We start from the raw sequence: 22,473 nt of genomic DNA, 5'->3' as shown, positions 1-22,473 counted from the left end.
GAACCTGGAGGTTCCAGAAAGGTAGAAATCACCTGGGACACGTCATTAGTCAGCACTAGGATGTGGGCATCCGCCCTCTGGACGCTGCCACAGGGTCGCAACCCGGAGACCCGAAGCGATCAAGTGCAGGGACGCCCGCAGGGTCCCGCCTCCCGCTAGACAGCCTCTCCCGGTCCCGAGGCGGGCCTCAAGACCAGACCAGTAGAGCGAGGATGCGGCGCTGAGGGCCTTCTCAGGTTCTGGCTCTGAAAGGCCCAGTAACCAATCCTTAGGTGTCTGTGGCAAATGCCAGACCAGGTGGTTTCCCCATCCCAGCAAGTCCCGCGGAGAAGGCAATGGCAGCCCACTCCAGTACTCCTGCCTGGAAACTCCCATGGACGGAGGAGCCTGGTGGGCTGCAGTCCATGGGGTCGCTGAGGGTCGGACACCACTGAGCGACTTCACTTTCACACTTCACTTTCATGCATTGGAGAAGGAAATGGCAACGCACTCCAGTGTTCTTGCCTGGAGAATCCCAGGGACGGCGGAGCCTGGTGGGCTGCCGTCTATGGGGTCGCACAGAGTCGGACACGACTGCAGCGACACAGCAGCAGCAGCCCGTCCCGAGCGGGAGTGGGACAGGCAGCCCAACGGCCAGCCCCGACGAGTCGAACGCGGAGCGAGGGAGCAGGCGGAGGCCGGCGCGGGGCTGTCGATCCGCAGGCCCAGCCTGGCTGTGGGGCCCAGGCCTCCCTGCCCGGGACTCTGCGCCTGCGCCCGCCCGGCCGCTGCCTGCTCTCCCGGCGCTGCCGCGGTCCAGGCTGCAGCACGCCGCCTGGGTGTCTGGGCGATCCATGGGCTGCGGCGAGGGCCGCGATGACAGATTACGGCGAGGAGCAGCGCAACGAGCTGGAGGCTCTGGAGTCCATCTACCCTGACTCCTTCACAGGTGACTTCCGCGGCCGCAGGCCCGCAGCTACCCGGGGTGGAGTGGGACTGGCCGCCGCCTCCACGGCCCTCGACATCCCGGGCCAGGGTGGAGAAGGGAGCAGCCAGGCCGCGTGGCCACCTCGCTCGCCACCCTCTCCTCTAGCTCTTCTCTTGAAGTGATCAGGCATTCACTAGTAACTCTCCGGCTGTTTTCTCTTCTCCGCTAATTCCTTGAAATCTGAAAGTCCGGACGAGGCTAGCAAGGTCCCTGGAGTGGCAGGCCTGGACTTCAGTCGGGGGCGCTTTGGTTTCTGTGTCGCCGCAGCCCATGGGGTGGCAAAGAGTCGGACACGGCTGAGCGACCGAGCGGACCTGAGCTAACAGCGAGCAGCGCGAGGTTTAGTGAAATATGCGAATGAAGGTACTCCAAATGGGAGTAGTCGTTCCAGAGCCGCGGCAGTGTCAGTTTTCACATTTTCACCATTATTCAGGCTGTTTTCTCATATTTGGTGTTTTAAAGTTTGTGGGATTCAGAATTCTCAAAGTTACCCAGGATCAGTTTTGAGAATAGCCTTGTCCCTGAAGTTTGTTGTTTTTCTCTTCTCTTCTTCTTTTTTTTTTTTTAAATGTTCTGATATTCTGCAGATTGCCCAATGAATGAGTTGGCTCAAATTTCAGGTCCACTGTAAGATCACAGGCTGCAGTCCCTGGGGTCGCTAAGGGTCGGACACGACTGAGCGACTTCACTTTCACTTTTCACTTTCACACATTGGAGAAGGAAATGGCAACCCACTCCAGTGTTCTTGCCTGGAGAATCCCAGGGACGGGGAAGCCTGGTGGGCTTCCATCTATGGGGTCACACAGAGTCGGACACGACTGAAGTGACTTAGCAGCAGCAGCAGCCTGGCTTCCTCTTGCTAGAAGCAAGGTAGTGGAGGCTCAGGAAAGGCAAGCGGTTGGCTCTGGGTTGGCCAGCAAGTTAGTAGCAGGACTGGTAATAAGAGTTAGGTCTGGGATTGGGGTTCCACTCCAGCTGGTATGACGGGGAGCAGAAGATTACTTGGTAAGCTGGGCTAATGTCAAATGGTAATGAGAAGTTCATTAGGTCTATTTTCAAGGAAGAGAATTCTTCTGTAGTAAACCATCCTTCTGAGGATTCTGAAAATGCTGCAAGATAAGCATATCAATATGGCTTCTCTCACTTTACACTCAGGTTTTGAGAGGTGATCTAATAAAGCCAATATGAGCGAGTATAGCCTAGGTTTGTGGGACTTACCTTCCTTACCCCGTCCTTTGAGTGTTGTCCATCACTGACTGTCAGAATTCAGAGTGTAATAACTCATAAACTCCAACCCCTCTCCCTTGTCATTGTTTAGCTTAGTTTTCTTAGCTCTACCCTTTGATCACTGCTTGCAAGTAGCAAATTTTGTTCTGCTTTGCCAACAGGCTTATGTCTCTCAGCTATCCCTGTATAGTTCCAGTCCTGTTCATGTTCTCTCTCACCAGCAGTACAGCTGTGCTGTGAGGATGTTAAGGGGATGAGTGAAGAGGGGTTTGAGAGTGTCATTAACTGGGTGAGTGTGTATGGAGTCTGGCTCCCTTCTCTATCCTTGCTTATGTATCAATGTCTAAATAAAACAGAATATAGGGCCAGTTGATGGATATATGCTTAATCATGACGTTTGGTCATTTCTGATACATTGGAAATGGGACAGGCAAGAGCACAGCATAGGCAGACTTAAGAAAGCACAAGATGTGCTCTTCTCATTTCTTTGGACATTAAGGTATACTCATTAAATATTGTGCTTGTAAATGTTTGTAAAAGTGATACATTTTAACCCTAAAATAATTGGATGGTTCGTTCAAATTGCACTAGGGTCTGATATAGTTGGGTATGTGAAATTCTTGTCAGATGCAAAAGTGCTTGAGAATTCTGAGCCAAGTTAATAAAAGAAAATTTGTGGATCTTGGATGCCTCAAGTATTCTGCAGTATCAGCTGAGCCCTTCTGTCTCTTAATTCCTATCAGCACCCCTATAGTTGCATTAAATAAGTTAAAATGAGCTGTCCTGATTTATAGTTATTTAGGAACTTTGGTCAACTTCTGTATGAAATCTCAAGGCAAAGGCAAGCGGACTTTGGAGTCATTTATTTCTGTGTTTGGTCTTTTGGAATCTTTTGAGGATTTGCAAGGTGTACTATTTTTTATAGCTTTCTTATGTGTTGATGATTTCGTACTTTAGTATTTTCATACCTGGTTTCCGAAAGAGAGCTTGTTAGTATTAGTTTGCCAAGGAACAATAATTGGTAGTTTTCAAATCTCATTTTGAATTTCATTGAATGTTAGATTTGGTAAGGGCTCAATGCTGTTGATGAGTTAAGTGTGTATATATATGTATAATTTTAAAAATAAATGACAGAGTGCTGACAGAGTCGCCTTTGTTAAGTACATCATGGCCCCCTTGTGGAGGCTGAAGAGGCACTGTCCATTCAGCCGTAGTCCTTGGCACATAGACCTAACCTGACTTGAGAACTGATTTCCTGGCTATTTGCAGAGAACTTTTTGCCCAGTGTTGCATTTGTTGTGAATTCTAACAGATCATAATACAGTTTCTTCTTTTTGTCCATTCTGTAACTTGATTGCACACTGATCCGGTCCTCCTAACAACTAGTCTGCTAAAATATACATGGCTGCTCCTGATACCACATTCTCCTTCAGTAGGGCTTCACTTGACAAGATCCTGCTAAGATAGTTGAATCTGGTTATTTCCATTTCTGTATCAAAGTCTCTGGCTATATATGGGGAGTTTTGTTGGATCAGTTGGTTAGCTTCAGGCTAGCCAAAAGTCAGGCTCCCTTAATTCTGTTTGACCTTACAGAGAGGGGTACGTAATCTTGTGCTTGCTGGTGTTAGTACCTCTGAGTTAACAGCCATGAGCTTAACAGTTAGAACTGCCTTTAGACATGGGGCAGAAGTCATCTTGTGAAAGCAGTTTTTCTAGGACAGTTGCTCTCTAAGACCCGTAGGGACTTCCTTTAATATGGGCTGATTGGTTTTTTGTGGAAAACCTGTCATTTGTGTTTGCCTTTAGTGTACCTTTCAGCTACTACCTCCATTTTCTCTGCTCTTGACAAGATTCTTAGTTTTGTCTAGTTTACCATCATCTGCCCCTGTATCACCTAACACTTCTCCTGCCCCTCCACTGGTTCCTTGAACAGTGTCCTACAACTTTATTCTTTTTTTCAAAAGGATTTTGATCCACTCACAGTGGTGGATAGCTGGTCTCTTTGTTGTTATTTTTTAGTCTCTAAGTCATATCTGACTCTTTGTGACCAGGCCTCCCTGACCCTTGCTATCTCCCGGAGTTTGCCCAAGTTCAAGTCCATTGCATCGGTGATGCCATTCAACCGTCTCATCCTCTGTCACCCTCTTCTCCTTCTGCCCTCAATCTTTCTCAGCATCAGGGTCTTTTCCAATTGGTCAGCTCTTCACATCAGGTGGCCACAGTATTGGAACTTCAGCTTCCACATCAGTCCTTCCAATGAATATTTGGGGTTGATTTCCTTTAGGATTGACTGGTCTCTTTAGTGAAAGCTAATCTTTCCTCAACTTGCCTCAGCTCACAGTACGGTAGTAATGTATTGGAATAGGATTATCACTTCATGAGAACTCAGGAATAATTCATCTTTGCAAGTCCAATTAAGTAAGTTTCCCTATTTTAGTAACCTCCAAGCTTTGAATATTATCCCTTTTCATTTTCTGCTTTTTTTTTTTTTAATTAGGTTTAGCTGTGACAGAAAATCCCAAATAGCTGGTTTTCAAAGGTAAAAGTTTACTGCTCTTGCACATAAATGAGACTTGTGTAGCTCTAGTTCAAGATTTCTTCAGGGACCCAGTCTTCTTCATAGTTTTCTGTCCTCCCTAAGATGTAGTCTCACCCTCAGGGTGAGGATGGCAGCATTCCTCTTCCAGGCAGTAGGATAGATAAAGGAATGAAGGGAGGGGGGGAAAGAAGTAAAAGACAGCAGTTCCTTAAGGATATTTCCTCAAAAACTATCAAAGGACTTAGTTCCGTCTATCCCTTTGGCTGTAACTTAGTCGTTTGGTGAGACCTAACTGCAGGGAGGCTGGGAGTGACAGTTTTTATTCTGGATGGGCAGGTGCACTCAGCTGAAAATGGTGTAACTGGAAGAAGGGAAGAGTGGCTACTGCAGAAATTAGCATTGTTCTCCAAAATCTTCGTTTGTTCCTGATTCACCATTTTTTCTCTGTAATGGCAATTTGGTGCAGTGGGTATCAACTCTGTCCTTGGACAAATCATATAACCTCTCTAAGCCTTAGCTTTCTTATCTATTTAATAAGGAATAATGTAAGTGTGAAAGAGTTAGTCGCTCAGTTGTGTCCGACTCTTTGCAACCCCATGGACTGTATCCCACCAGGCTCCTCTGTCTGTGGAATTCTCCAGGCAAAAATACTGGAGTGGGTAGCTCTTCTCTCCTCCAGGGGACCTTCCACCAGGGGGCTTCCCAGATGGTGCAGTGGTAAAGAATCCACCTGCCAGTGTAGGAGATGAAGGAGACTCAGGTTTGCTCCCTGGATCGGAAAGATCCCTTGGAGGAGGAAATGGAAACCCACTCCAGTATTCTCGCGTGGAGAATCCCATAGACAGAGGAGCCTGGTGGGCTATAGTCCACGGGGTCGAACAGCATTGGACACAACTGAGCATGAGCACTAATACTAGTGTGGATACTTCATAACTGTTAAACAATAGAAGATATTGTTTCCTGGAAATTTGCCATCTTAGTTGCTGTTGCTTCTGATACTTCTGATGGCTTCATAACTCCTGTCTTTATCAACAGACAGTTTTGATTTCTATTTCCTCCAACTGCATGGGGCGATAGTCACAGCTTGGAAATGCCATCTTTAAAATTTTCACCTCTGAAATTCCTCTTTCCATATGTAAACTTTGTAGCCCTGCAGTTCTTTCATTTCCAGGCTTTTACTGAACATGGCTCTCATCACAAATTCTCATGGGTCGGTAGTTTATCAGCTTTTATCTTGTTCATCATGGTCAGGCAGTTCAGTGATGTTCTTGCTAGCATTCCCCTGTCCTCATTTACCAAACGGTTTCCTCACTTACCAAATATTTACTGTATGTACTGTTAGGAGCTCAGTCTCTTGGGCAAAGACATCACGCAAGTAATTTACAACACAATGGGATGATTCTTTCATGGAGATACCTCCATATAGAATGCAGCGGGAACTGAGGGAGAGGGGACTGAGTTGTTTTGGAGAGCTGAGGGGTCATGTGGAGTTATATAAATGAGACTGGGGGAGGGGGCACGTGTGCAGACTTGTGACTCTGTGAGAGCCATGTGTGCAAAGGACAGGTAGTTGGGTATAGCTAGAATGTAAAGTAAGAGACACAGAAAAAGAGACCTGACATGTATGCAGGGGCCAGATCACTAAGGGCCTTGTTAGGGATTTAGGTATGACCTTATAGGCTCCTTCCCATTACCCTCACCCATAGCTCCTCAGACACACATGGCACACTGGAGGTACTGCCTTGTCACGCCTGCATCTCTCGGTACTTAGGCTTCTCTTGAGGGTTGACCTATCATGACTGCTTTTCTTTCAATCTCTGGAACTATTCCCTCCTCTTGCTTTTGTTCCCCAAGTTTAGGACTCCTTACACAGCTCATCCTGGCCCTTATCTCTCTCTGCATTCTCTCTGGTGATTTCATTTAGTCAGATGGCTTTCCCTGTTACCTCTCTGTGGATGATCCCAAATTAAATTCCAGCCCAACTTTCTTCAGTGTCATTTGCCCATTTCTGATTACTTGATATTTCCAGCTGAAAGTACCCTGTGTCCTTCAAATATGTCTGGTCTTTCATTTCTAGTCCTTGTTTTAGTTCGTGGTCCTGCCTGCAAATTCAGGTTGTCACCCATCACCGTCTTCGGTTTCTTCCTGTTCCCTGTTTCCATTGCTGGTTCAGAATCTCGTTAACTTTGCTGAGACAGTTTCAGTGGCTGTCTAGTGTCATCCTGCCTCTGGTCTTGTTTTTCTCCTTCTGTTTTATGCATAGTTGCTCAATTTATCTTCCATGTTTAGAAATAGAATTCTGACCTTATTACTACCACTAAAAAAGCTATCACTATCCACACTAAACTTTCAGCTGTTTATTTTTAACCTGTTTTATTCACCACATACATCCACCAATGGATAATTTCTAATTCCTTGTATGTTCCTTAAGCTCTCTTACCATGATATCCTTGCTGCCACATTACTCTAACCTGCATTCCTTTTCTCCATCCCCACTTCGAGAGTATGCCTAATCCCCCACCTAGCTCCAATGACTTCCCTGGAATTTCTTAGCTGGAATTTTTTTTTTTTTCTTTTTAGATGAAATTCTATACAGTTTATTTAGTCCTGCCAGTTACTAGTTGTATAGCTTTGGGCACATTATTTAAAAGCTTTTTTATCCCTGTTTTCACATCTTTAAAATTCGAATGATACTGTATTTAATTGATTCTAAGACATCTTAACATTTAAACATCTTTGAAGTCTGAATTTGTCGTACAGTTGACTACATATCATAGTTTAGTTGGCAGTTTCTTTTTTCTTTCTTAGTGGTACAAAAAATAGGGTGCATCATATACTTGATGGCATCTTAAATTTGGTAAAATATGATGATAGTATAAAATCACCGTTTTGGTGTGAGAAATAAAGGATCTCTGCGTAAATGCACAGAAGAGCACAAGTGCAAGGTTCAGTTCAGTTCAGTTCAGTCAAGGTAATGCTCAATAAATGTTAGCTGTTATTGGGTGTAGGTGCCCCTAAATTACAGCCTCATTGAACCCTTATTTCTGTAGTTGCAATGTTTATATTTCATGACATGTAAATGCTAAAGTTGGTTATGAAAAAAATGGGAATGAAATACATCTAATATATTTTACACACATTTGTTAGGAAAAAGAGGTAGCGCCAGTCGTATTATAAATGCTTTACTACTATAATTGCCTTTCAGGGACTTTTTCAGCATAGGCTAGACAGCCTGAGATCTATGAAAATGTGCGTCCAGTGAGTCTTTTTTCCTTTCTGACAAACCGTCTCTACTGGTCATAGGTCTTCATCATTGCTTCAGGTGCTTCCAAACTTCAATTAGAATGAGGGCATATGTCTTGAAAATGTTATCGATAATGAATATTTATGTAGACTTCAGAAGTTACTGAGTAGGAAAAACTGAGTCCTTTAAATGGTGACATCTTCAGGGAGCCCCTTGTCAGAAAGAGGCTGCTGAGCTGTTAACAACCTTGATAGGGTAGGGGTTAGTGCTTCCCAGGCCTGAAGTGAAGCGCAGCCTTTTGTGGGCTCAGCAGTAGTCAAGGGTGGCTTGAATTTTCCTTCTTTAGTTTTCTGATGGTTCTGAATATGAGTTTTATTTGTTATGGTCTTTCTCCTTTTATTGTTTAGATCTTTCATTGAGCCAGAATTTATTGAGTTTCTAGATACTGCCTGGCACTGATGCAACAGTTCTCAGAGTTCTTACAGTATTCTTGTGGGGGAATAGATCATAAACAGATAAATAGTATCAGATAGACATCAGGCAGTAAAATACCATATAAAACTTTCTTATTTACATAAATGCTGATTGACATATCTTGCTTAACAAATTGGAAGTAATTTGATATTTGAATTCATGGATAATTTTGTAATTCCATGAAAGATGGTAGGTTTCAATAATTTGTGAAAGATCAAAGTTTTTAGAGACAATTGGGGGAAAGAGATAACTAGAAGATACAAATGCTTACAAGTTGATGTTTACTGATTGTCATAGAGATTCTGAATTGTATTTCAAAATATATAAGTATAAAAATTAATGATAATACTGAATATGAGTGGCTAGGTTCTGATGAGAAACATCAAACTTTTTTTTTGCCATTTCATTTGGAAATTTTTTAGAATGTGACTTTCCATGTGTGGGTGGAAATTTTGAATTAAAACATAAATTACTTAATTGATAAAACTCCAAGAGAGTATCTGTTACAGGTATTTTTTCCAAGATTAAAGAAAACCCTAGATTTAAATAGAAATTGATGGACGTTTTATCATCTGAACTGTTACTATTAAGTCTGTATTTGTGGAAATGGAAATACAGGCTAGGCATCAGTTTCCAGAACTGGGAATTGCTTTTGCTAATAAGGAAAAGCATGTGCCTTATGTTAATAACTTAACCTCTGTGTATATTTTCTTGCAGTATTATCAGAAAATCCACCCAGCTTCACCATTACTGTGACATCTGAGGCTGGAGAAAATGATGAAAGTAAGTCTAGTCAAAAATACTTCTGGATTTTCTACACTTCTCTCAGGAATTTTATTCATTCTGCAGCCATTTAGCAGGCCATTGGATGTGTGGAGGTGCTAAGGTGCTGTTAAGAATTTAGTATGATTGTTAACATGTTTTTAACCAGTATGTGATAATGACTTCTGGAGAAACAGAGAGGAAGTTAAGGAGATTTTCTGGCAGAAAAAGGTTAATTTTTAAAAGTGAAACAGAAATGTTAACAAGATAGCAGGTAAAGAAAGGGGAGGAAATTTTTGTCAATGAGACTTTGCACACACATAATGTAGTGGTTGTGTGGTTTTCCGTGGCATGCCATCGACTTTTTCCTCTTTGGATATTTAGATTGTTTACTAGACATTTGCTGTTATAAACTGGACTTGATAAATATCTACCTGCATTTTCCCTCTCTTTTTAGATTGGATAGTGTACTGTTATTTAAATATGTTTATACATAAAGCCAGATACAAACCAATATTATATAACTGTCGAACTAAGACACACATACAAATTGAAATAAGGGAGCTATAAAACTAGTAAGATTAAATTAATTTGGCACATGTTGGGGGAGGCGTATCTCAAGTTTATTTCTGCTTTGGTCAAGTTATATTAATATTGTCACTTGATAAAAATGTTATATCAGTTCAGTTCAGTTCAGTTCAGTCGCTCAGTCGTGTCCGACTCTCCGCGACCCCATGAATTACAGCACGCCAGGCCTCCCTGTCCATCACCAACTCCTGGAGTACACTCAAACTCATGTCCACAGAGTCGGTGATGCCATCCAGCCATCTCATTCTCCGTCGTCCCCTTCTCCTCCCGCCCCCAACCTTTCCCAGCATCAGAGTCTTTTCCAGTGAGTCAACTCGTCACATGAGGTGGCCAAAGTATTGGAGTTTCAGCTTCAGCATCAGTCCTTCCAATGAACACCCAGGATTGATCTCCTTTAGAATGGACTGGTTGGATCTCCTTGCAGTATAAGGGACTCTCAAGAGTCTTCTCCAACACGTTAACCCCAAGAATTTTTTTTCCTGTTAAGCTGGTCAACTACAATTCTGTCATGAGTAGTCACTTATAGCAATTTTAGTGGTATCACTTGACAATTCTGAATCTATTAGAATTGAAAATGAGGTTAATACTGATGTTACTGAAATCTGAGATAAAGAGACATTAGATACAGTTATTAACGTATTTATATAGATGGATTTTATTTATATTTATAAAGTCTCAATTACACATGAGGATCCTTTGACATTTTGTTTAAAAGACTATATTCATAGAGAGATACTTTAAAGTATCCTTTTAATAGTACTTTTAAGATACTTTAAAGATACCAAAATGGTAACAGTGATATCTTTCTGAGGATGGGATCATTACTGACTTTGTTTTTCCTTTAATATATTGCTAACTTTTATGTAATGAATTTCTGTTACATCATATAGTGGAATCAGTAAATTAAAAAAAAAAAAAGAAAACTTGTGCTAGCAATAAAATTTAGAAACATTAATTAAAAAAAAAGAAAAATGCCAAAAGACACCTATGTTTCTTACCTAACATTCAGTCTTATATCCGTTGATTCATAAAATTCTTGTTGACATCATACACAAAAATACCAAGCCAGCAGATTTTGAGGTGTTTTTTTTTTTTTTCATTCCCATGGAGAGAAATCTGGATCTTAGTTTAAATCATCAAAAACTGGAGATTTTAATAATTAAAATATGAGTTATAGGAAGGGCAAAATGGAGACAAAGGGTCATGTTGACAAATAGGTTTTAACAAAAAATATTTAGCACTACTGCTCTGTTTTAGATTGCCTGGCAAAACTGAGAATTCATCAGACTATGTAGCTGAGAGATACTTCACACTTATGTGCCTTTAAGAATGTCACACCTGTACTGATATCATATCTGTGAACTGGCACAGGCCAAAGATTGGGGGAGAACGTGTCAGTGAGTCAGGTTAAAAGTGTCTCAGACAACCTCTCAAACTGTCCAGTTTACAACCCTGTCCCCTGGCAGTCCCTTAGCAATGCTCTGCTGGCATTGTGCAGATAGAAGTGTGGACTTTGGAGCTAAAGTCAGATCGTCTGCATTGGATGTCGGCTCTGGGAGAGGCCTGGAAATGAGCCTAAGTTGGTGCTTTTTCTGTGCGTCATATTCAGTGCCTTTTGTTCATCTTAAGGAGGCTTTTAAAAGGAGTGTCTTCTTCATCCTCTTTCTCTGACATGCAGTAAGATAAAATACTCATAAGTAGCAAATGTATGTCATGTGTTAGATGTGATCTTTGGTATTCCTGTGATTTGTTTTCACCTATATTTGTGGTACATGTTGTGTATGTTAATGATTATCTGGTCTCATAGTAACCTTGTTTTCCTTTTGTAGGAAAATCTTTTGTGTTACTTTTCATGGACACATTGTAAATTAATTACTAATTCAGCAAAGGTTTTGACCTCTCTCTGCATTTTAAGGTATTTGTATTAATCTCTTCTCTTATGTCTTTAGCTGTCCAGACAACCCTCAAGTTTACATACAGTGAAAAATACCCAGATGAAGCTCCCCTTTATGAAATATTCGCCCAGTTAAATCTAGAAGATAATGATGTAGCAGACATTTTAAAATTATTAGCATTACAGGTAAGGAAATAACACGTTTTGTAATGGCATTATTTTCTTGGCCTTCAATATTATACGTTAATCTTGAGTCAGAAAATTAAATATGTATCATGAGTGTACTGAACAAGCAGAATTCATGATGTATGTGTATACACACACATACACACACACTCACAAAGCATCTATATTATTCTTCCCTCCTGTACCTTTAAAATTTGAATAAGAGAAGTTCTCCCTATACCCTTGTTTGAAACTCAGCCCTGTGACTTTTAGGGAATAAAAAGCCCTGTGACTTTTAGGTGATAAAAAGTTCAATTAGGTACAGTAAGTTATAACACAGTCATAAGTTGGTTTTCAGAATGTCTAGTCCCATGCACACTTAAAAATCCCAACTTAAAAAAGTAAAGCTCCTAAGCCCTCTGATCTGTTGCAGTCTAGTTACCTGCAATTTGGTGAGAGGTGATTGATTTTTTTCTTTCCTATCTCTCCTGCTCCCTACTAAACTTATGAACAGCAATAATGGTATGACCCTTCCAAGAGCAGGTGTTTACTTGGAAGAAAAAATGGGTATTGGAAAGTTCTTACCTGGCTAGTTCTCTGATGGGCCAGGCTAGTCACAGTCTAGGCGTGGTGGATATTTAAAGCTCTCTTTTACTTGGGTAGAGTTTTCATGGATTCTTCACAGTAGAGAGTAGGGAGGGCAAATAAAATCTTACTCCACCATCTTAAAAGCAGAAGTCCTAGTTTTGTTTGTTTTTCTGAGAAGAACTGACAGAAAATGTCTCCACTGTAAGTATGACTGGTATATTTCAAGAACTGTGGGTACTCTCACTGTTGACATTTTAAACATATCTGGAGCTGTTAGAGAATGAGGAGTGAATGAAGATATATCAAACATTAATTTATGCTGATTCTAGGTCCTGTTCACTTCATTACCCAGTGTGAAGTCATATTATTTCTATATCATTTCGTTTAAAGTGCTTCATTTGGAAACATTGTAGAAAGCCTGGAACAATATACTATGTTCAGTTACTCATGTATTAATGTAAGTTTCTTGATCTGAGTGATTTTTGTTAATATGCATTTTATATTTTATTTATATTCCAACTCCTTTCTTTCAAAAATGAAGTTTTGATTTCTGATACTTACCTGAGATCAGAGGTATTAAGGCCATATTTGTATCTTTTTTGTCAGTTGTATTAGTTTTCAGTTATCAAAATAATTTATATTACAAAAAACTCAGAAAATACAGAAAACAATGAAGAAGAAAATAAAGACTATTCTTAATCTCACCAGTCAGGTATAACTGCTTATTAACACTTGGTGTGAATTCAGAAAACTTTTTCCTACAGTAACTAGCATTATCTAGCATGTTATCATCATTTTAGTTCTTTGGGGATATTTTGAGAGCTGTGACATGAACATGAATTTTGAAGGCAAAAGGATTTTCTAACATAACAATGTAGATACTTTTATGATTTATCTTTATGTATCTTTCTTTCTTTCTTTTTATGGTTTAAAGCTAAAATGATGAATATATGCTGGAGAACTGATGTTGTTAGCTACTGTAGAAAAAGGTTTTCTGAATTCTACCTACATATATGATTATTCAGTTCAGTTCAGTCGCTCAGTCGTGTCCAACTCTTTGCGACCCCGTGAATCGCAGCACGCCAGGCCTCCCTGTCCATCACCAACTCCCGGAGTTCACTCAAACTCATGTCCATCGAGTCGGTGATGCCATCCAGCCATCTCATTCTCTGTCGTCCCCGTCTCCTCCCGCTCCCAATCCTTCCCAGCATCAGAGTCTTTTCCAGTGAGTCAACTCGTCACATGAGGTGGCCAAAGTATTGGAGTTTCAGCTTTAGCATCAGTCTTTCCAATGAACACCCAGGATTGGTATCCTTTAGAATGGACTGGTTGGATCTCCTTGCAGTCCAAGGGACTCTCAAGAGTCTTCTCCAGCACCACAGTTCAAAAGCATCAATTCTTTGGCGATCAGCTTTCTTCACAGTCCAACTCTCACATCCATACATGACCATTGGAAAAACCATAGCCTTGACTAGGCGGACCTTTGTTGGCAAAGTAATGTCTCTGCTTTTTAATACACTATCTAGGTTGGTCATAACTTTGCTTCCAAGGAGTAAGTGTCTTTTAATTTCATGGCTGCAATCAGCATCCGCCAGTGAGTTTGGAGCCCAAAGTCTGACACTGTTTCCACTGTTTCTCCATCTATTTCCCATGAAGTGATGGGACCAAATGCCGTGATCTTTGTTTTCTGAATGTTGAACTTCAAGCCAACCTTTTCACTCTCCTCTTTCACTTTCCTCAAGAGGCCTTTGAGTTCCTCTTCACTTTCTGCCATAAGGGTGGTGTCATCTGCATATCTGAGGTTATTGATATTTCTCCCAGCAATCTTGATTCCAGCTTGTGCGATTATTACATGGAATCTATTGAAATACCTGTTTTCAATTGAATATAGCAAATTATAAGACTTTTAAAATTTAAGATGTTATATATGGGCTTCCCTGGTGGCTCAGCTGGTAAAGAATCCGCCTGTATTGTGGGAGACCTGGGTTGGGAAAATTCCCTGGAGGAGAAAAAGGCTACCCACTCCAGTATTCTTGCCTGGAGAATTCCAAGGACTGTATAGTCCATGGGGTCACAAAGAGTCAGACACAACTGAGCGACTTTCACTTCACTTCACTTTAAATATATATACACAAACAAACACACACATCAGTTCAGTTCAGCTCAGTTGCTCAGTTGTGTCTGCTCTTTGCGACCCCATGGACTGCAGCATGCCAGGCTTCCCTGTTCGTCAGCATCTCCCAGAGCTTGCTCAGACTCATGTCCGTTGAGTTGGTGATGCCATTCAACCATCTCATCCTCTGTCGTAAGTGACCCAAGAGTCTGAACTTAACGGTGTAACTGAATTAGTGATCATATTATAAATGTATGAGTGTAGTGATTATGCTAAAACACTCCCCCCCAACTAGTTTTTATTTTTCTGAGAATTATGTTTCTAACAACAACCTTTTTTTTTCCTTTTTGGTTACATAGGCAGAAGAAAACCTTGGTATGGTGATGATCTTCACCTTAGTGACAGCTGTGCAAGAAAAATTAAATGAAATAGTAGATCAAATAAAAACTAGAAGAGAAGAAGAAAAGAAACAAAAAGAAAAAGAAGCAGAAGAAGCTGAAAAGGTATATTTAAAAGTTATATTTTCTTTCATTATTCTTTAAATCTGTCATTTGGGGTTTTTTTTGTTTTGGAAATTTCAGTAATTTCAGAGGAAATCACAGAAATAAGCACAAGTGAAATTTAATAAAGCTTTACTAAGTAAAATTTTAGAAGGGCCCTCATTTACTTGGTGGGCATCGCACAATAATGATCAGTCAGTTGGTTAAAGGTTAATAAAGTGCATGCAGGTGAAATCAAGAAATATAAATTATTTCACTTACAGTATAAAGTTTAGAATTATAAAGCTCCTGTCAGAATAATTTAAATATTTACTGAATTTAAAGAAAACCTTAGATTCTAAAATGAAGTAAAAAAGGTAAGCAAGGATGTCAGTATTATGAATTGATGTATGTTTAAACATATTAATATTGAGCAGCTTTCTTCTTAATTGTGAGTAACAATGGGAACGCCTCACATATTATCTTTGGTTTTTTGTAATAATATAAAAACAGACTTTTCGAGAGTAAATTGCCAAAACCAATGAGAGTAGCCAGTGCAGATAGAAATCAGACTGAATATTATGGACTTGAAACCATTTTTCTCTTTGATTCCTCTCAGTGGCTGTGTTCATTAGTCAATAAGTTCATTAGGTTTTACTTTCTAACTGTTGTTTCATTTATCTGGTGATGTGTTTTTTTCTTTCCTAAGCAATTATTCCATGGTACTCCTGTTACAATTGAGAATTTCTTAAATTGGAAGGCCAAGTTTGATGCAGAACTCTTGGAAATTAAAAAGAAACGGATGAAGGAAGAAGAGCAAGCAGGAAAAAATAAACTAAGTGGTATGATACCACCTCCCACCCAATATCCTGTTCCCTTTAAGCCCTCCTATAATACTTCTTACATAGCAAGAGGATCATTTGCATAGATTTCTGTAAGAAAATAATATTCTTAGGCATGTAGGGCAAAAAGAGAGTGTTATCTCCATATGATGATGTTTCTTCACACATAATTATCATTAATTTTTATGGCTTATCTTTCATCTATTGCAATGGATAGATCTTCAGATATAGCTGCCAAGACTTTTAGGATCACAATGCTTAAGAGTGGTGGAATCAAACCCATTTATTTTTCTGGAACTAGGCTTTCACTTGTTCCATTTTAATGCCAATACATTTCTTTTTTTTTTTTTTAAGTAATTTATTTTTTATTGGAGGCAAATTATTTTACAATATTATGGCAAAGCCAATACATTTCATATGCCTCTTAGCTACTTACTGAATTCATACATTTATTGAAATTCACAGAAAAATGGATTTTCAGATTTTTTATATCTTTAACTTTTTAAAATTATTATACCTTTTAAAGGGTTGTAGGGAAGATGGAGAAAAACTATGCCATTCTAATTAAATATTTTATTTCTTTTAGGGAGACAACTATTTGAAACAGATCATAACCTCGACACATCTGATATCCAGTTCTTGGAAGATGGTAAGATAATACTAGAATTCTATATGTACATAATGTGCTGTTTTTAATATTAAACCATGAAAATCATAGCGATAACTTAATGTAAGTTTTTCCTCCCAAGGCTCTAAAGAAACACACTTTGAAGAATAAATTCTAATGTTTGATCAGGTTATACATTAAATTATGGCAGTGTATTTTTTAAAAGTTTTGTCATAAGGAAAATTAGAGATAGCAATAGGTAAACAGTATGGTCACCTTTGCCTCTAACACTTGGTAAACCAGGTCACTGTGACTCAGAACACCTGTTTTCCTCAAAGTTATAGTATCACGAGTCTACGGGAACTGTAATCCATGGTCCGTCACGGAGCTCTATAAACACTGCAAACCTGGAACTAACCAAAAGCCTTACATTTCACACCACTCTTACTGTCTCTGGAGCATCTAGTCCCTGTACTTTCCTTCTCTTTTTTATCCTAACCCTTATCCTCTTGCTGTCTTCATCTGTTCTTTTCCATCCACCCACAGCTATTTATCGCATCCCTGCCATAGGCTTGGCACTGTCCTGGGCACTGAGGATGGAGAGGAGAACATTCAGATAAGTCCCTTGCCCTCACGGAGCTTGAGGCCAGTGAGTGTCTCTTAACTGTAGAGCTCCTTACTCAGCCACCCACCAGTAGCTCCCCGAGTTCTGTACTCCGTCATCCTTCTGTCACGCCCATCGTGCCTGCTGGGATCCTCTAGCATCTGTTTTGACCTTATTCCTGGACTACCTTTTGGAGAAGGGAAGAACGTTAAGTATCAAACGTCTTTTTAAAAGTTTTACTGTCTTTACTCATTTTTGACTCTTTTTCCTGTTTGGTGGATCAAGTATCTCTTTATAGCCAATAACTTATCAGAAGTGCTCTGTTGATTCTGCCTCTGAAATATCTTTTTGACTCTTGCCTTGTGATTTGAAAATTTGTTATTTTTCAGCTGGACTTTAGTAGTAGCTTCATTATTTCCCTGCCCCAGTCTCTTCCTCCTAGTGCCCTTACCTGCCGTGTAGCTACCACCTCTGAGGCACTATTTCTAAAACCCATGTTTAAGCATGCCGCTTCTCCCTTAAAATCCTCTGGGCTTCTCTGATGCTTAGAGGAAGGGGTTGACCTACTTTGGTCCTTCGATTTGGCCTTCATCTGTGTTATTTTCGGATGTTTTTCTTCATGAATCTTGTGTTCCAATTAGAAGGATTCAAGGTCTTAACTTTTTTCTCTGCTTTTGCATAGTGTTCTACCTAGAATCACTTCATCCTGCTCCTTTACTTCTGGGTAGTTTCAAATTTATCATTAAGATATTTCAGATGTCATCTGCTCTGTGAAGGCTTCACTACTTCCTCTCCCAGGCCTAGTCAGTTACTCTTTGGCCTGAGCATACCAAATTGTATTTTATTACTGAACTGCTCTTGGTCTTCATGAAGCAGGGTTTCTTCTCACTGAGTTGAATGACTAGAGTCTGAGAGGGAAAGAAGGTGAACAATGTTCGGTGATTTAAGAGTACTGTAATACCCTACTTCTGTGTACTATAGACAGACTGAAGAATGAAGTTATTGCATGCAAAGCCTGGGTATTGCTTGCAGTAGGGCTTAGACATTTGGAATCTTGGAAAGGCATGCCACTGGTAACAGGGGAGCTGGATGAGAGTGAAGAGCAAAATAAATTTGTCAGCTGATTATATGTATCAGTTCAGTTCAGTCACTCAGTCATGTCTGACTCTTTGTGACCCCATGAATCGCAGCACGCCAGGCCTCCCTGTCCATCACCAACTCCCGGAGTTCACTCAAACTCATGTCCATCGAGTCGGTGATGCCATCCAGCCATCTCATTCTCTGTGGTCCCCTTCTCCTCCGGCCCCCAATCCCTCCCAGCATCAGAGTCTTTTCCAGTGAGTCAACTCGTCGCAGGAGGTGGCCAAAGTATTGGAGTTTCAGCTTTAGCATCAGTCCTTCCAGTGAACACCCAGGACTGATCTCCTTTAGAATGGACTAGTTGGATCTCCTTGCAGTCCAAGGGACTCTCAAGAGTCTTCTCCAGCACCACAGTTCAAAAGCATCAATTCTTCTGCTCTCAGCTTTCTTCACAGTCCAACTCTCACATCCATACATGACCACTGGAAAAACCATAGCCTTGACTAGATTATATGTATAGTTGAGCTTTAATGATGTACATACATATCTCCAGTATGGAAAGAGATGAACTCTTGGTACAGGTCCCCTGGTCAGGGATAATCAACCTTGTATCATCGTTTTCTCCAGCTTACAACATGCCAGATCATAAATAATTCATTCTAGGAAGGCCTTTTTGGTAGTTGGATCTCTTTAGACTATGAACTGGAAGCCTGAAGATGCTCTTAAGATGTGTGAGTCTCTGTTGACCAGAGCAGATCATCGCTGGTGTGATTTGCAGTAGTAGTTCAGGATTTCGTCACGTGGACTACAGATGCATGTTTAAGAAGTCTGTTTGGTCCTGCCAGTGGATTGTATCTTCTATTTCTGAGTATAGGACTGAAGGGGAAATCTGTCTTTTGCAGCTGGAAACAACGTGGAGGTGGATGAGTCTTTGTTCCAGGAAATGGATGACTTGGAGCTGGAGGACGATGAAGATGATCCAGACTACAATCCTGCTGACCGGGAGAGTGACTTGACCGACTGATGGACTATTCCCGTCTGCAGAGAGGCTTGACTGCCACAGCATCTGTGGCTATGCTGAGAGGGTGTTGATTTTCCTTTCTTTTTTCTAAGAAAAAAATAATTTTCAGGAGAATATTCTTCTGATGGCTTTCATCATTGAACTTAATAAATTGATCTTAAAAATTTCAAATATTAAAATGTTCACTTCCTCTTATTGGTAGGAAGAAGGTCACATGTTTATAAAGTCATTTAGTGTTGGACAGAGATCCTGCCAAAAATACCCAGGCTGGAAGATATGCCATGCTGAACACAAGTGTGGGTTTATGTACAAGGAATTGGAGTAGGAATTTCTGTGTGGAGACAGTGGTGACTTTCAAACTCTAAGGGTTTTCATTCATATAAAATATTAGAAGACTGAGTGAGCAGGGCATTAAACCTGAATTCTAGCCTTCAGACATGATAAATTTAAGTCTTAAAACCAGAAGCCCATGTAACAGTCAGGAGTAAAATGGACTTTAGTCTATAATAATACCTGAATCAGAATCATCTTTGGAGTTATGGAGAAGTACACCCCTAGGCCATTCTCAGTGAAGCTTAATAAACCCTGAGCCTCAATCTGAGCCTTATGAGTGAGATCTCATGCCAGAGATAGAATGATTGTGATGCACACTCCTGATGAAGAACCGCTGTCCTCCAGTTGTCAGGTCTATAAATTGTGACATTCCCAACTTTTCTAACTGGCCAGTCTGAAGGGATCCGAATTCATGCGATTGTTCACTGCACACATTCACATTCATGCACACGAGACCTTCATGATAATATGGAATGATTGACTTGGGGGCTCTAGGTAGGAGAGCCAGGCTTCATACACGTTACCCAGTCTCTGCAGCTTTGGAGTATTGAATCTTAACCCCAACAGGAAAGCACTTATGCTATTACAAATGGCTGTCTGTGTTCAAAAGTACAAAAACTGTATACCCACAGAGTGGCAGTATCCATGTTAATTTTTAAAGTCAGGCTTTATGATTAAAGTTAAGACAAAGTTTAATACTCATCACCCACCTTGATCTTGAACAATAAAAAGAAATAGCTGCAGTATTCAATATTTCTATGCAAAGAGAAGTCCAAAAGTTTGTTATGGGAGATTTTGCTTTTCCTAAGGTGAAATCCTTTCTGTAGCTAATCAATTGCCTAAGAACCTGAAAGAGTGGTTCGATTAAGGTTAAGAAGAGCAGTGGTGAGCCGTGTAACATGAGGTCCATAGACTTGACCCTGAAGTGGAAAGAATGATTACACTTGCCCCTCATTTAAGTTTATACATTTTCTACAGGTACCGAATATCCACCTTTGTCATTTCATATGTAGGCAGAACCTAATGAAATGGAAATGAAGACAACCTGGTTAGTTCTAATGATACTCCCACATATATTCATCTGAACAGAAATTTACTGTTGGCTTTGTATTCCAGGAATTAAGCAAAGACTGCTTCTCAAACTGAAGCACACATAATTGCAAGATGTGTAACAGCGTGTGTGCGTGCTAAGTTGCTTCAGTCGTGTCCAACTCTGTGAGACCCTAGGGACTGCAGTCCACCACAATCCTCTGTCCATAGGATTCTCCAGGCAAGAATACTGGAATGGCTTGCCATGCCCTCCTCCAGGGGATCTTCCCAACCCAGGGATTGAACCCTTAGGTCTCTTAGGTCTCTTAGTTCTCCTGCCTTGGCAGGCAGGTTCTTTACCACTAGCGCTACCTGGGAAGCCCCACCCAGTAACAGCATGACTGGGTGGTATTTGAAGCAATAATTGGCCCACTTTGAATGACCAGTTTTGCTCTTGAATCAGGGAAAATTGTTTCAGTTTCTTAACTTGTGTCAAATGGTATACAGTATTACTAAGTGAAACACCTACACAAATATTTGTGTTCATTGCTGTATCCCTGGAACAATGGCACTGAGTAGGCAATGGCAAGCCACTCCAGTACTCTTGCCTAGAAAATCCCATGGATGGAGGAGCCTGGTAGGCTGTAGTCCATGGGGTCGCTAAGGGTCGGACACGACTGAGCGACTTCACTTTCACTTTTTACTTTCACACATTGGAGAAGGAAATGGCAACCCACTCCAGTGTTCTTGCCTGGAGAATCCCAGGGACGGGGGAGCCTGGTGGGCTTCCGTCTATGGGGTCACACAGAGTAGGACACGACTGAAGTGACTTAGCAGCAGCAGCAGCAGCAGCAGGCACCTGATTATTGAGTGAATGAATTATGGAATAGAATGCAAGATAATTATGCATTTTAAAGACAAAATATGAGATTTCAAAGAAATGTTCTGTTTGGTGTCTGCAGCTTTGAATAATGCTTCTAGTTTCCACTTCATATTCTTTGATACCTTGGGAAAAACTAATTTAACACATCTAAAAGATTACATGAACATTTTCTAGTTGAGGTAAATCTAAGAGAGATGTCAATAACATCTCTTATGAGTGAAAAGGATGAGGTCATTGAGTGTAGTGGGACAAACTCCCACATGTGCCAAGAAGTAAAGCGATGTATTCTTGGATTCCAGAAGAAAGGAAATTGTGGGTTTTCAATATTTATGTGCTAGCCAGTTAAGTGTTACGAAGCTGCAAACAGAAGATAAATTAGTACAAGTAGCTCCCAGTGTTTGTCTTTCAGAGAACACACATGACAGGCGGCAAAGTTAGGGATTGTGTGATTATAAATGAGTCACGCAGTTCAAGAACTAGGGAGTAATTTTAGACCATTGATTTCTAAAGAGACAGGGAAAGTTTTCCACAAATGACACATGAAGTGTGAATTCCTATAAACAGGTAAGTGTGAATGACACTAGCTTGCTTGCTGCTTTAGGACCTGTGTCAGGGTAACAGATGACAGAATTTTGCCAAAAGTTCTCTTGTGTCACCTTTGTTGGGCAAACTCATCAAAGGACTTGGAAAGAAAGGGGGTGAGTTGGAATCCAAATGTACTAAATCTCTTCCATTAATTAAGACGGGAAAATGCTGGGGAAGGTTCAAGAATATTATAAAGAGTTATCAAAAATTTGACAGCGCTGTGCAGAGCCGTAATGGCACCTGAGGTAAAAGGAAAAATTCATCAACTACCTATTTAACATTAATGAATTTTACAGCATATATTATAAATCACAACTCAATTTAAACAAAAAAGTATTATGAAAAAAGACCCCCTGCCCCCCGAGGATATGGGGGATGGTAGGGCTGAAAACATTTTTTCTAGGACATAAATTCCCCCCAGCTCTTATATAAAGGATGAAGAAGGGATA

General features: G+C 40.6%; 1 protein-coding gene across 2 annotated transcripts; it reads left to right on the top strand.

Annotated features, from left to right (window-relative positions):
• The first annotated feature begins 647 nt into the window (after positions 1 to 647).
• On the top strand, positions 648 to 19,373 carry RWDD1 (RWD domain containing 1). Of its 2 annotated transcripts, XM_055433406.2 has the most exons (7): positions 648 to 928; positions 9,169 to 9,234; positions 11,751 to 11,881; positions 14,921 to 15,064; positions 15,750 to 15,882; positions 16,469 to 16,531; positions 19,076 to 19,373. In XM_055433406.2, the coding sequence occupies exons 1-7, from the start codon at positions 856 to 858 to the stop codon at positions 19,195 to 19,197; spliced, it is 732 nt and encodes a 243-aa protein (XP_055289381.1). In that variant the 5' UTR covers positions 648 to 855; the 3' UTR covers positions 19,198 to 19,373. The 2 variants fall into 2 exon arrangements, with proteins under 2 accessions (XP_055289381.1, XP_055289382.1); XM_055433407.2 differs by lacking the exon at positions 9,169 to 9,234.
• Positions 19,374 to 22,473: the final 3,100 nt, after the last annotated feature.

Source organism: Moschus berezovskii, chromosome 10, assembly GCF_049115385.1.
Source record: "Moschus berezovskii isolate FMDL1 chromosome 10, NW_MosBer_1.0, whole genome shotgun sequence".
NCBI lineage: Eukaryota > Metazoa > Chordata > Mammalia > Artiodactyla > Moschidae > Moschus > Moschus berezovskii.
The sequence above is the reverse complement of the archived record's forward strand: the minus strand, read 5'-3'. Positions and strand labels throughout refer to the sequence as shown.

Excerpts from the sequence above, each read along its gene's own strand:
- RWDD1 (XM_055433406.2), top strand. The coding sequence starts at position 856 with ATGACAGATTACGGCGAGGAGCAGCGCAACGAGCTGGAGGCTCTGGAG. Across the intron at positions 9,235-11,750 it reads GGCTGGAGAAAATGATGAAA|CTGTCCAGACAACCCTCAAG; the intron begins GTAAGTCTAGTC and ends TTATGTCTTTAG. Across the intron at positions 15,065-15,749 it reads AAGCAGAAGAAGCTGAAAAG|CAATTATTCCATGGTACTCC; the intron begins GTATATTTAAAA and ends TTCTTTCCTAAG.